Source organism: Parus major, chromosome 3, assembly GCF_001522545.3.
Source record: "Parus major isolate Abel chromosome 3, Parus_major1.1, whole genome shotgun sequence".
In the NCBI taxonomy this organism is placed as follows: domain Eukaryota; kingdom Metazoa; phylum Chordata; class Aves; order Passeriformes; family Paridae; genus Parus; species Parus major.
Genome location: NC_031770.1, coordinates 74,024,306 through 74,039,442, shown reverse-complemented (window position 1 = coordinate 74,039,442; position 15,137 = coordinate 74,024,306). Strand labels below are relative to the sequence as shown.

At 35.6% G+C, this 15,137-nt stretch overlaps 1 protein-coding gene across 4 annotated transcripts in view; it reads right to left on the bottom strand.

Moving 5' to 3' along the window:
• Window positions 1–15,137, bottom strand: part of MMS22L (MMS22 like, DNA repair protein) — a 90,248-nt gene that overhangs the window by 62,894 nt on the left and 12,217 nt on the right. For all 4 annotated transcript variants that reach the window (XM_015622349.2, XM_019006123.2, XM_033512867.1 and 1 more), the window contains 4 exons: window positions 13,167–13,297; window positions 9,218–9,331; window positions 7,262–7,441; window positions 1,872–1,934 (listed from right to left, as the gene is read on the bottom strand). In XM_015622349.2, the coding sequence (XP_015477835.1) occupies window positions 1,872–1,934; window positions 7,262–7,441; window positions 9,218–9,331; window positions 13,167–13,297 (488 nt within the window). The remainder of the gene's footprint in view (window positions 1–1,871; window positions 1,935–7,261; window positions 7,442–9,217; window positions 9,332–13,166; window positions 13,298–15,137) is intronic.

The window sequence follows — 15,137 nt, the reverse complement described above, 5'->3', positions numbered from 1 at the left end:
CAACAGAGGAGACAGACAAGTCTACTGGCAAAAGAATTCTACTTCCTAGACACTGCCAAGAAGGCTGCTGTGCAGAGAGGGAGCAGGATGCGCGTTTTAATAAAGTACTACATTCACTTGTGCATAGACATATAGGAATTAATGCTCCCCAAGGAGCACTCCCCTCAAGCAGCTAACTCCATAATGCAAGAAAAAATAATGAACAAATAAAAAAAAGGAGATAAACTAGATGGCTCCTTAGATGGTTGGTAATAGTTACAGCCATGTCTTTGGCAAATGAGGGTTTGTTTTGATTCCAACAGTGGTTGCATTTGGAAATTAAAACACATATTTGCTTCATATTACTGTGTCATGACTGAGTCAATATGAAAGTCTTCTGAATGTGGCCACTTAGCTGCTTTGCTAAACTGTTTACACTTCAATACTTTTTTAACAGAGGCATCAAAAACTGGGTATTTTATGTATATTCTGCTTCAAAGTAATCTTTATTCAAAATAATATACACTCACAAGGGGATTATTTTGAAGAAAAGAACATTAACTGCAAATGTCTTCTTACTGTGTCTCAGGTTGCTGCCATACAGAAGATGCAAACAGGAAGGTGGCTAATAAGCTACACAGTTTTTATGCATCTCATCTAAATCTCTCCAGTTTCACTCACAGAATGGTAAGCATCCAATAAGTAATGTTATTACTTGTGGTTTTAATGGATATGTAGTTTGAGTTCTCAGTCATACTCTAAAATCATTCAAAAATACTTAATCTTTTAAGCTGAAAGACTACATAGCCAAGTGTTAAAGTTTAGAATATTAAAAACTTGAAAAAATCATGCTAACATTTCAATTCTCCTAACAGCCACCAATATTTTCTTGTCGAAAAGTTGAAACCAGTATTGTTCCACATGCCAGCTCTAACTACGGTTGTTGCTACTCTATGAGCAAGACAAGATATATATATATATATTTATATATTATTATATTTTTATATTATTTGTATATATATTATTATAATAATTAGAAAAACTGAAAGAACCAATTCCCCTTCTGCTTTCAACAACAGAACTTTTCAGGATTTTTCTTCGTTTCAAATACCAAATGAAAAAATAAATTTCACAGACCAAAGGAAAAAATAAACATGCTTATTCATGTCTTATAAATAAATAAATTATATTTACAGGTGCTACAAATACAACATTTGCAATTTGTACCACGCAACTTCAGAACACATTTACAGAGCTACAATGTAACTTATTTTAAAAACTTGATGAACAGCATATTTAAAAGCATATTAAAAGGAGGTCAATTCTGACCTCTGGGCCATGAAGCATTGCATTAACAGTTCTGCAGAAAGAAAAATGATAAGGTATGAAATGAGTGCTCAGAAACTAGAACCTTATCAGTAAGAGTTTGATTCAAGCCTGTAAGACAAATTGCTCAGCAAGGCAAGTCACCTTCCTGCTGTGATGAGGATATAGCTGAATTTTCAATGCAACTGACTATCTCCTTCATCATGTCTCCTCAACTTGATATCCTTACATTCAGTATCTGGTTTACATTTTCTAAGCATCCAGTTCTTATGCTGAATACATCTTGTCTGAGAAGCCATATACTACCCTTCCAGGATAATTATCTTTTTTCTTTATCTGACAATTTAGCATCAAGCACAAGCACTTTAAAGCAAGTGGAACTGCTAACAAGGAGGGAACCGTACACTGTCATAGCTCAGCTACGTCAAGGTTGTTCATTCACCAGTGATAAAAACACTACAACTCAAAAATACACTTGTTAGTTGGACTTTGTTTCATGCACTGTCTTTTCCTGAAAGCTTCCCTGACACTTTCCTTGTTCATTATTCTTTCCTTTATACACTTACTTGAGCATCAGTGGATTTTTTAAGGAGTTCTTCCACAAATTTCCAATTGGATTCCTTCTGTTTCTGAAAAATAATTATCAACATGAAATAGCATTTGTATCCCTTACAGGAAGCAGTATGTAATAACATGAAAGTAAGCAGGCAAAATATTTCCAGAAATATTTAATTTCATGACAGAATACTTCAGTCATTACCTAAAAGAGCTTTTTGTAACATGAATGTAATTGATCTGTCCTAAAAATTAGCTGTCAGAAAGCTAATAAAAAGCCAAAAATAAAAAGAGTGCCACCCGGACCACTTTAAGTGACTCATTTGCAATCCTAACCTTCACTTCTAATGGAGACGCAAAACATTCAGGCATTTTTTATTAGTCCAAGCAGTATGCCTTACAATTTCTTTCTTTAATGTTCTGTAAAAAGGAAGCTGTAAGAGGTAAGAAGGAAGAAAAGGTACAATCTCACATTTTCTTGCTTTTTATTTTCCATCTATTTATGCAAAGTGGGAAAGAAAAGGGTAGAAGGCTTTGCAACTAAGGCCATTTTCTCAGGGGGAAAAAAAAAACGGCAACCAGGCCAACATACTTACATTTCTAAGAGATTCAACAATTATGGCTTACATTCAGCTATGTATATAGCTTCTGTAGATAAGTAGATGTGTGAACATAATACTTCTGTCATTGTCCTGCCTTACTTGTTCCCTCCACTACCACAACTGTTAAGCCTTGTACATTATTCTGCAGATAGCTGTCCTTTAAACATCAGTTTAGAACTTACAATAAAGAGCATTTTATGCTTTGGTAATTGAAATATAACTACTTTCCAGCAGCATCACCACTGTGGTCCATCTTTCTCTGCTACTGATTAAACTGGTTAATGGTGTGGCTTGGTGACAGTGTCACAGAGAACTCCAGAAAGTACCAAGATAATTTTAAAAATTAATTAGTTTAAAAGATGCATTAATACTCATTTAGCACTATTTGAGTACTTGGTGACTTTCCATTTTTGCACCACAAAGAAAAGAGGATATTGAAAGACAGACAATGGTAGCAAGTCACAGTCCATAGACCATTTATGGAACAAATATAAATGAAAGGACAGATTTACAGAAAGTTACACTAAAGTTGTGATTTCATGATTCAGGAACTTGACCCACATCAGTTAAATTCCCACTGCTTCTTCCTCATTCTGACAGTTCTTCTTTCTGCTCTCAGAGCTATACCACACCACTGCTCACTTGTTCTGGTATTTCTATTTGTGGGACTTCGAGCTAGAACAGTGAATCAACACAGAGCTTTAGGAGAGGAAAAAAAGAATGAAAAAGGGAATACGGCCTGACTTAGGTCATAAGACAGAGACACCAAAAATTGTGCCAGAAGAGCAGAGGACATATCATGCCTAGGGTGGTAAACAGGATTTAAGCTGTTATTGATGCCAAAGGCTATGTATCATGAAACCAGAGCTAGCGTCACATCAGGAGAGGACATTGCATCAACAGATAGCCAAGGAATAAAGGCAGCACTTCAGTAACAGTAAACCCAGTATTTACATCCAATTTTTGACTGTATATTAGAGCCTGATGTTATGTGAACACCTACACAATGGCAACATCCTACTGCAGATTTCAAGTACAGCTAAGGAACTGCTAAAAGGCCAGTTTTGGCAGCAATGAATAGATATTAGTCATGCTAAAAGTCTACGAGAGCACTAAATGTTTGGATCAGCCTGCTTATAACATGTTTTTAGCAGTACTATAGACCAAGGACACATGTTTTATACAACAGGTGTTTGTTGCCAAAGTTCCAGCTCATCTTCAGTACGCAGATCACCTTACAAGATCTTGGAGTAAACTAGGGCAAACTCCTGACACCAACTGGGATTGATTACAAGAGTGCACCCAAGTTCAGCCCAAACTCAGGAAAGGACACCAACCACCTGCTGCATTCTTTTTCGTTATAACTGTCTCTATAGTTTAAAAGACTTGCTTCATTCAAATCCCAATAGATTTATATCCAAACAGTATTCCCTACTGCACTGGCAATATGGCACAGCACCTGGTTACAACTGTTTACAATATGTCCCTGTTAAAGCATACGTAGAACCTACATCTTCAACTCCAAACCACATGTCTTAAAACATCCTCCTTCCAACCCCACAGAGCCCTAAAAATCAACAGAAGCTGAAGACCTCACACTGCATAGAAGTGCTGCTAAAATCAAAAACTTGGGCTGAGTTTGCAGGAAGAAACTTTTGCAAGGACTAACAGCTGAGTACCTGGAAAACGCATATTAGGTTTCTTAGCTGGAAGTCCATGTTTGCATATCTTGCCATGTAGTCATTTCAGATTATTCTATTCAAAGGCAAGAATTCTTAGCCCCAAGGAACTCTGCCTATATTACCTTAGCCCACAGGATATTAAAACTGACCCCTACAATGTTCAGAAGTAGCGAATTTTCTCATCAGGTCCCATCTGAGTTTTAAATATACAAATCCTGCTTTTCAGAGGAGTGAAGTGGACCTGAACAGGGGAATATGGAAAGAGACACATACTGTACATCCCCCAGAACAGTTGGAAGAAACCTGTCCAAAATGTTCAAGTTTAAAAATGTGGTTTCATGTATGTGAAATATATATTCAATATATATGAATCATTGCAAATTTAAAATTGCATTTTGTGAGCTAAAGGGAAAAAAATAAAAAGAAGCAAGTCTGAAACCTATTTAGAATTTTAAAAGCTTTCATAACAACCTTACAGCCATGTAGACCACATTAAAAAATTGAAATTCTTCCACAGATGACATAGGCTTACAGGCAATTTTTGCTACAGAGCACACAAATAATCATCTTATGATACATCACCCTCCAACCTCTGATCACAGTTAATTAAAAGAAAGCATGTGTCACAAAGCCATTGCATCATATGTTTAAGCAACAAAACAGGACTACAGAGTCTTCATGTAATTATACTGACTTCACAAGTTCATGTAACAGACTGTTTTACCTAATAATGTTCAAAAAACATTGAGGTTGCAATTCAAGAAGGGGAACAGGACCTAAAGGGATGGTTACCATCAACTGTCTATGACAGATTATATTACTGTGGTGGGTGAAAAGGCCTTGATGTTACTGATAAGACTTTTTTGTAGGAGAACAGAGATCCCTAGACAGACTCACACTAACAGTCAAATGTAAAGCACAGCTAACAGTTTGAACATAAAAACTACTGGAAATATGCATGAAAGCATGCACAGGATGGTCTCATGATTTACAAATCAAGACTTGGAAATTCTCTTTCCCAGGTGGGGTCTAAGGAAAAAGTATTATTTAATCTAGGGCAAGTCAATTCCTGTCACTGTGTCTCAGATTCCTATTTTAACATAAGAACAACAGAAATCCTTTTTTTCCATTCTACATCTTTATTTGGCTTATGGAAATAATATGGTGCCTGGGGCAAAAAAATAATTTCTCATGAGGCTAAATACATATTATCTATCAGAGTGAGACACAGGAAAAAAAGTCCCAAAGATAAAAGTAATCAGTATCAGTGTATTTGGATTAGGGCATTAAATATAAGAAACTCAGTATAAACATGTGTTTCCCACTGATTTCTGTATTTAACCTGGGAATAACCTTTTCTCACTTTCTAAATTCCTCTAAGCAGGAAGTGTAGTAATTCTGTCTTCCAAGGTCCCTCTATAATAAGCTCCAGACTGTGTCTCTCTCCTGCAGCAGGGAGTAACAGGGCAAAACCAAGGGAAGCTAAAGATAACCTTCATTGTAAAAAGACCTGCAACTTTACACTGTATAAATGTGCAGGAAGTTGCTTCATTTTGCCACATGATAACAAGTAGCCTACCACAGCCTCCTAAAGGATTTGTCAACTGGCAAACAGAAGCAGCATAAGCATCCCACATGGGCCAAGTCTTCTAGAAAACAGACATGGTCATGAGTTTTTCAAGGAAGTATTCAAGCATGAATTATCACACCTTCTACATTTAAATTTTTTACAAATTTGCAGATTAGAAAATTCAAGTAATTCTTATAATTTTTTTTTAAATCTAATTTTACTTAGGATTGTAAGCATTCCCAGAATTTCAAAATTTTTCTTTCATGCTCCTTATAGACTTACTGCTTTTAAAAACAAAGGGAGGGATTTTAAGTTATCAAAATTGCTCAACCTACATGAACATTTTTCCCTTCTTACAGATTTGCAGTTTACAAACACATTTCCAGGTTTTAACCTTTCATCTAAAGCAAGAATGGAAATCACAGTACCACTTTTAGCAGAAAAAGGGTACAGCCTTTCCAGTTGTAATACACACTGTTAAATTACAAATAATAAGCAATTCACAATAAAGAGCAATTAAGGCAAATTTGTGGAAGATGCCATACAGAGTTTATGCTTGGAAAATTAGGGAATAGGGGCAATGCAGCTGAAGGTTAAAAAAGCCATCACACTGAAAAACCCCTAAAACACAAAAACAATGAGACCACAAACATCCCCATCCCCCAAAAAAGAGACCACCAAAACCAATACAAACAGAAAAAAAGAATAACAATAAGAGGATAAAATAATAGAAGGACAAATGACAGAAGATGGCATAACTAGTCTCCCTAGTGCAAAAAGCACCGTTGGGGAGAAAAAACCCAGGCAAAACACACTATACTACAATCACCCCAAATCCCTTAGTTTCTGGGTCTTCATCCATCTCACTGGCTTCTAATAAGCTTCCTCTATAGACAAGTAAGAAAAATTGTCAGCTTTTGCACATCGCAAAATGGATTAACTGCCTCAGCAAGTGCAATTTTCCTAAACTGAAACTTGAATTCAAGTTAACAGACAATGTTTATTGGTAGCACAACTACATAAAAATTAAGCTGAATATAGATGCATCTTAGGGTGTTATGGCTGTGATGCACAGGCAGTGCAATTAGACAGATTGAAATTTATCCAGAGCAGAGCTACCACTTTAGAAAAATAAGTGGCATTAATAATTACACCGTCAGTGTTTGAGGTTTATACTTCATAAAGCACAAACTCATGTGCTTAATTCCTAAAACATCAAACCCAGTGAAGCATTCATGCTGCAGGCAGACAATCTTAAAGCATATGCTACATCATTAAGTATATGTGTTACTAACTAGTTGGGATATTTCAAGTTTCCTTCATACAGTACCGTACTGAATATCTGGTATGTAATATGAATATGTCTGGGGCTCCTAGAACATATACCGACTTGTCCAAAGCATATCCTAACACTTTCAACCTTAAAACAACTTCTTTTAAGGAGTATGAAAATTCCTGCATACAAAACAAATTGTTTTCTGTCAACCAAAATAACCAAAGATATCAAAATCAATAACTCTTTGGTATTTAGAAAAAAGCATACTAACCTTTTCATCTAGATTTCCATTACGGTCAAACTGGTAGAGTGGTGCCAGATGACTCAAAATCCACCAGCTAAAACTCAGTGGGTCTTTACATTGAACTGTTTCAAAGGCAGACTCACTTTCAGAAGTACTTGGCCGTTCAAAGATATTCTTTAGGGTTGTGTTCACCAAGCTCCAGAAACACTGTAGAAAATGCAAAAGGTAATTTGAATTATCTTCAATAACAAAACCTATTTTAACAATTTTCTCTACAACACTCTTCTATTGATTAATTTGCTTTTACAGAAAACAAGCAAGATGACAATCATTTAAAGAAAATGACAAACAGCAGTGCTCAGTATTACCACAGAAAACTCAAGGCTACTTTAGAAAGTCCTCTCTCAAATGTCAGTAGAAAGCAATGTGAAAGGAGAAGCTTGGGTCACCAAGAAGAATCCAGTGCAATACTACACAGACAAAATTACAAGTTGATGGATTGATGTCTGACACGTAGACAGGGTGGTGCCCCAACAAGAACAAGAGAAATGTTCTTTAGTAAAGAATTGTTATGTTTTTTAAAAACTTCTAGCACCAGACTATCCTAGCCAAGAGGAATACAGTAGATGGTAGAGAAACAATCTGAAAGACAGCAAACTGAGCTTCCAATTCCCTATTTTGTCACAGTCTGTTCCAGCACTGACAAACTGATTAATTCTCCTTGATTCAGACCCTTGCCTATATCACAGCATTACTGCTTCTTACAGCCTGTGCCTATTGTTCCTAGTTTTAAGAAAGCTCTCAGGAACTCCTTTGCATGTGTATTTCATCCACCTTAGCTGGGTCCTGATCCTGTAACTTAGCTGCAAAGTGCTCTTGCCAGTGCAAATGCTTAACAGTAACACAGTTTCACTTGTGCTGTCCACCTTTACATCTGTTGTCATCAACAAGTAAACAGCCATCAATGCAAACTCTCTACTCTGAAGTACTTCATTCTGTACCAAGTGAACTGTACTCAAGGCACAGATGGCCACTTCATTTCTTATAGAGATTATTTCAGAAAACTTTCAAAGAGTTTTATCACTTTTTAGTATTCATTCAGAGAAACATCAGTTCAATTCTAACCAGCAGTTAAAGAGAGAAAAATTTGAATGTGAGAAAATATCAGTAAATGAAAAGAACAAAACAGAAAACATCATTATGCAAATGTATAAAATCATATGGCCTCTTAACCCAAACTTGGAATATTGAATGTAATCCTGGCACTCTGTTAATCAAAATAGGATGTGGTGATATGGAAAATGGTTCAGGGAAGGGGGACAAAGATGACCAGAGGTAAAGAATTACTGTAAGAAGTACGAATCTTCAGCCTAGAAAAGGCAGAAGGTAGAATATAAAAAAACACCAACAAAATAAACTGAAGAGGCATATAAGGTTGTACTGGTATAAAGGAGAACAGGTATTGATTTGCTGATTTACAATAGAAATTTAAGGGGGCATCTAGAGAAGTCAGCAGCTACAAGATTCAAAACTATGAACAAGTTGTTCTTGTACAGACTGATAACAAAGACAGAAACATGAGCTAGCCGGATCATTGTTCTGACTGTACCCATGTTTCTAATGCCTGGAGATGACTTGTTGTATGACATATCACAGGAACCACAAATATTTTTTTTTAAAAATAAGTACACATGGCTTTTTGTGTTTTGTTCTTCCATAAAAGGAATGGAACTTTCACAGTGTACTCCTTCGCTCTGCTTTCTTCAGCACTAGGAGCAGTCCTTATCCATGCCCTAGGTCATAACCCAACAGTACACTGCAACCCTAGTCAGGGCTTCATGTGCACTCAGGACAGTGGCCCAAGGCATCAGAGTTAGCATGCAGTTCTCCTGGAGCAAATATGGTCTTCAGTTCTACCATCAGATTTGTGCATATGGGAACATTTGGTAACTGTACTGCACCTGTAACAGTATCTCCCTTTACCTCAGTATTAGACCCTTTATTTCTGTGGTCCAGCAAGTGAATAAGTAGAATCCATAGTTCTTTAATGCAGGTACAGGGATAATGGCTACTGGTAAGAGCCTCAGAAGGTCGCACCTGAAAGAGAATATAGACTTGTTCACACAAGAGTTAATTTCAGAAACGGTGTTTTATATATCAGTATTTCTCCTTGTCTTGGCTGTTTGGTTTGAGGGGTTGTTTTTCAGATAAATAATACAGTTACAATTGCATATTCAAAGATGCATTATTTCACTAACATCCAAAATATCTGTCTCATACAACACAGACTCCTAATTCTTCAAAAGTTATAGGTTGTGCTATCTCCTAGTTTCTTCTAATCCACTCTCAGACATTATTTAATCGCATAAAAATGGCATTCCATGTCCTAAATGAAAAGAAGTTACAATAAATACTACTTCATTGTCTGATAGTAGGGGAAAGAAAATGATTGATTACATTTTCTTGATGTTCTTGAGAAGAAAAATATTTCAAATTATTTACCAGCTAATATTGTTATTTTTAACTTAAAAATCCTTAATGACTAGGCATAACGCTAGTACAGTATGTTGTTGTTGGCATGAGGATGTTAATGTTCCCACAACATTTCACAAAATCTGCTTTTCGGTAAATTTACTGCAAGGCATTCTTTTAATATGCAGAAAACAGCATATTTCAAGTCATGTACGTTATTTGATTACTATTCCATATTTAACAAAATTCACTCAGACTGATGCATTTCAAATGCAAAATAGTCTTCTTGTGATTCATCTTTCAATTTTACATTCTCTGAATTGTGAAACAAAACAAAACAGCAAAAGGAAGTGCTAAATACATTAAAAAACTCTGTATGCTTTCATGTTTTTAAGATCTACCAGACCTGTATCCGATATAATCATACTATAGACAAAACTTTATTACTCTATCCTTCAACACATGAATGCACTGAACAGTATTCAGAGGTGGCAAAACCTGAGAAAAAGCTTTGCTGAAATAGCTCAGTTCAGCACCTTTTACCTCCAGCAAGGACACAATGGCAGAAATGTAGAAAGAGGGAAGACAAAACAGCTTATATTCACTTTAAACAGTGAGTAGTCCAAGCTTGAATAATCAACCTATACCTCTCTAAAGCAAACAGAGGGGAATAGGTACCTAGAGAGATTAAGTAATCTCACTGCAGAGCTGTTGTTATCCTTCCATGACAATAAAAAATGCCTCGGGTGACTAGTTTAGCCAACTAACTCCTAGCCATCTACATCTGATGAGGTGGAGCCTGAATTTTTATATCCTCATGTTTTTTCTGATCCATTCATGCACAACTAGTCTCAAATCACACTGGCACTTAAAATAATTTCTGAATTTGGAAACCTAACACTGCAAATTAAAAATTAAATCAAAATATGCAATGCCAGGGACAGCACTGGCTGTGTGAGACATTACAGAAGTGGGAGTGAATGACTAAAAACCCACACTTTCACAATTAGAACAAATATATCACCAATAATTTCAAATCTGTATAATATTCCATTAAGATGCAAACTTTTTATTTATCATCCACCTTTAGAATAATATGTTTACAACTAGTTTCATACAGCTCCAAATCAGGTTTAAATAACCTTAATTATAAATATGAACTTACATTCATATATAAATGTGACAACTTGTTTTTTCTCTCTCTCAAGAATCCTGTTAATCCTATGAAATTGACATGGTAGAGCTGATCTATTTGAAATAATGCTTTATTCACTTCCTACATATATGCGCAATATTTCACATCCCTCTCTCTCTCCTCACACTTTTAGTTAAAGATCTGTTGCAGGAATTTCTCAACAACCTGAACTAATCTTATGTATATATTATCTTAAGAATAAACAGTATAACAACTAAAGTCTCTTGAAAAAAATTCATGATTCAACTACCAACTTTCCAAAATCAAAGTGCCTCAAAAATAACTCTGGTTATGACTCATCACCAAAGAGCAAAACAGACCCATTGGAAATAGCAGTCTACTTACTACTGATGCACTGTAACACTGGAGGTTTTTACAGAAGTATTAGGCATAGAAACTAACTTAGAAATTAGTTTCATGCTTTCTACGAGGACTATCAGTTGTTGCAGCAAGGTTTCTTCAACAAGGGTTTTTCTACTGTTTAAATCTGTATTTATACTCTGCTATTCTACAAAGATTGCAGGATCTCACTGGTAGAAAATGTGCATATCTGTGCAGGATAGAGTCTGGGTAGCAGTATTAAAGCAAGATATACAGATACTGCTTAGACTAAGGATAGCCAAGATACTGCTTTCTTCAGAGATACTGAACAGAGGAGGATGTGAGAAGAAATTCAGAGTATCTTGCTTAGAATGTTCAAAACCCCAAATTGTGATGCTGTTGGGACAATACAGCTCTGGTGCCAGAGGTATGGCTGCTGAAGACAGAAGAAAGATATCCACAGATATGTATTTCTCTGCCAAATGTGTCTCAGAGCACATTGGACTCAGTATATGACCCAAGTCAAGCATTTTGATACCAGAGCTGCTCATGAAACCAATCTGAAAATATGAGTCTGGAACACTAGAGTTTATGTCCCTCTTTCCAAGGTTATCCACAAATGTTAAGAGCTGCACTCATTAACGTTCTCAGAAAAAAGCCCAAGGACATATTTTAGTGATGAGCTCATGGTGTCACCTACTAGAGATATCAGTTGCATTTTCAGCAATTTTGAGGGATACTACTTCATTACAGATGACAGCAATGACTGCATACTATAGGAGTGACCAGCTCAAGTGCAAGCTTCACTTCAAAAATTAATCTCAAATATAACTAATTTAAGAAGTGTGGCCCATGCCTAGAAAAAGCTTAAGAAAAATTAGTGGCAAAACAACCTTCCCTCTTCGCAATGTGACTCTGTAAAGTTCGTCAAATCTGTTTTATCATGTGACATTTCCAAGACTACCATCAAGCACTATGTTCAACAGATAGATACTATTTGAATTTTCTTTTGTGAAATATTATTCTCATATATTTTCCTTTTGTTCAGAGGAGAAAGTTGCAGTACTATCTAATAATTTAATAGATCAAAATTGATTTTCTACAGAAAGATATTTTAAAAGAACAGTTATCAAAGGCTAGTACAGCCATTCCCCACATCCTCAAAAGTAAAATGAAGAAGAGGGACTCTATTTCTTATGTTTCTGTACTAGGAAAACATGAATTTTACAGTGGTCACTTGCTTATTCTCAGAGTTCAGTCCTGCATTCATGGATCATACATGTCCATCTAAAGCCGGTTTCAAAATGACAAAGATTACACAGCTCTTTTACTGGATGCTATATGCTATATGACTTTCTAGCTTTGGAGTACTCAAAACAAGTGAGAAAAATACTGCAGATATAGAAGGAAAGAAAAAGGAAAAGAACACACAGAAAAGTTTTCCCGTGACAAATGCAGAAGTACTGTAACCGAAAGATGAGGTGGTGGAAGCAGGCACACTACAACAATAAACTGTACTATGATATTCTCTAAGTGTCCAGTTAGTTTAGTGCCAGGATTAGTGTTATCCTCTTTTTGTTCCTGTTGAGAGAGTTTGAAAAGACTTTTTTTTTTTTTTCCATCTATCTAAACCTTTTAGACTGTGCCATGTTTGGCATTAAACCTGGAACACTGAACTCAGAAAATGTGGCATTCACTTCTGCTCTGTACACAGTGCATTTCAGTATTACTCTCTCATTCAACTGCCAGATGGTCATGAATAAATATAACACAATTTGAGCTCCTAACAAATAACACTCTTTAAAACATGGAAATACAAAGCCATACATAACATTTAAAACTAAGCACTCACAAGTCATCTATGCACTGGTGCAATACCCAATTCATATGGTTCCTAGAACAAGCATCTAACTGCCCATGGCCTGTATAAAGAAAAAGAGTTACCTTTGTATACTTGTTGATGGCCAAGCTTATTAAATCAGATATGAGATTTCCACAGTGTTTTTCAAATAAACTGATACTGGTTAGATTCTCTCCGGTTAGATTAATGAAATGGTTAGCATATACAACTTGTCCTAAAACACAAAAGAAAAGTAGAATTGGTTAGTTCCAGGTTTGGTTCTACCAATATAAAACAAAGAGGATTTATCTTCTAATATATATATATATATATATATATATATATATATAATTTATAAAATTAATTCATGTGAGATATAATAAAATTCATGTGAGAAACCTCATCCTAAATTCAAGCTAATCCCTTCATCATTGCACTGAAATCTGGTATTATTCAGGTTGACAGTAAAAAAGCTTGGCACTTTACAGCCTTTTATTGGCACAGATTTTGCAGAGGAATAAAGATTTATTTATCTGCAAGTTCCTCTTTGTCACATGCCAGTGCGCATGTTCTGGAATCATGACATGTTTTGCAGATCTGCAAGTTGATGACAAACAATTCTGGAGAGGTCTAACACTTTCCTTTGGATGTGTTGATGTAAAAAGCTGGCATGATCATGTTCCAACTTGAGCATTTGTAGGCATTAACAGATAAAATGGTGAAGTTAAGAGGCTGTAACATCTTATCCCACAAGCTTTTCAACAGTACATCTCCTTTGACATCAGGGGAGCAGACGATACACAGAATGAGCTTGTATTTTATTCCTGGAAATGTAAGGTGAAGCCCAGAACCCACTATCCTGCCACTGGTCCCAGCAGTGTGAAGTTTCCACTCAGAATGCTTCATAGTATGAGATAAAAATGTAAGAAATTCTAAGCACATAAGAAAACAAGATAATATATGTAGAGATATGACTGCCTTGACTAGTAAATTTTGTTGTTAAAAATCATGAGCTTCCTCTTACAAAGATAGATCACTCCATTATTACTCAGAACATTATCTAGAAATAAATATTGAATTCTGAAAAATAAATTGCCTCCAACAGTTTCACTATCCTTTTTCCAAAATGCTCTAAAAAAGGTAAGCAGGCTATCTATCCCACAATGGATCATAAAAGAAACATAGAATTATGGAACAAAAAGCCAACCCACACACTATACAGTAATGCAGAAACAGAGAAAATGTGTTAATGAGAGCAAGGCTGTGTTGAGACAGCACTTGGAGCAGGCAAGAGCTCAGATTCAGCATCAGTTACTGGGGTAAACATACAGTCCTTTCTTTCTATACCTCAACATTATTTCAGCTGTTGCAATTTCTATATGGAATTTATATTAACGACTTATAATCAGGTGGTTTGAGGGAATGTATGGTTACAGTGACACACTGATTAGAGAAGAAAACACACTTTTGTTCTTTATTTTGGTAGAATGGACATGGAAAATAGATATAAGCCTCACAAAGCAAATAAAGTTCTCTTCTGTATTTTAACAATTCTTCATGAAACTGAACTGCTCTGAAATGGAGTTTTTCAATTGCATTCTATGACCTTTTTAATCTAACTTCTATGAACAGCTTACTCTTATCAACTTACTTTTTGCCCTTTTAAAGCCTTATAAATTTTTTTTTAAAAGATACTGCTTTGCCCTTTTCTTTCTCTACTTTTATAAGCTCCCCTGATTGAGGCTTCTTCTTTTGCCCAATATTTTCTTAGAGTTGCACATGGTTAGCAATACAAATTCTCTCCTCCAAGAATCCTTGTTCTGGTCCATCCCTGGACACTTTTCCTACATTGTCTTCATCAAATTGTCATTCATTGTTATACATTCTGAAGATTTGTAAATGCATTTTTATTTGTGAGGTCAAGAAGTGCATTGCTATTAAATATTTATTGTGTTGCACCACTTGAGTATGAACTCTGTGATCTTTGTTTTGACAGAAAAAATTTCTAATACAATTTTATTTAATTTGAGTCACATGATGATTCACAAACAATCTACCTTTACCATATCTGAGTT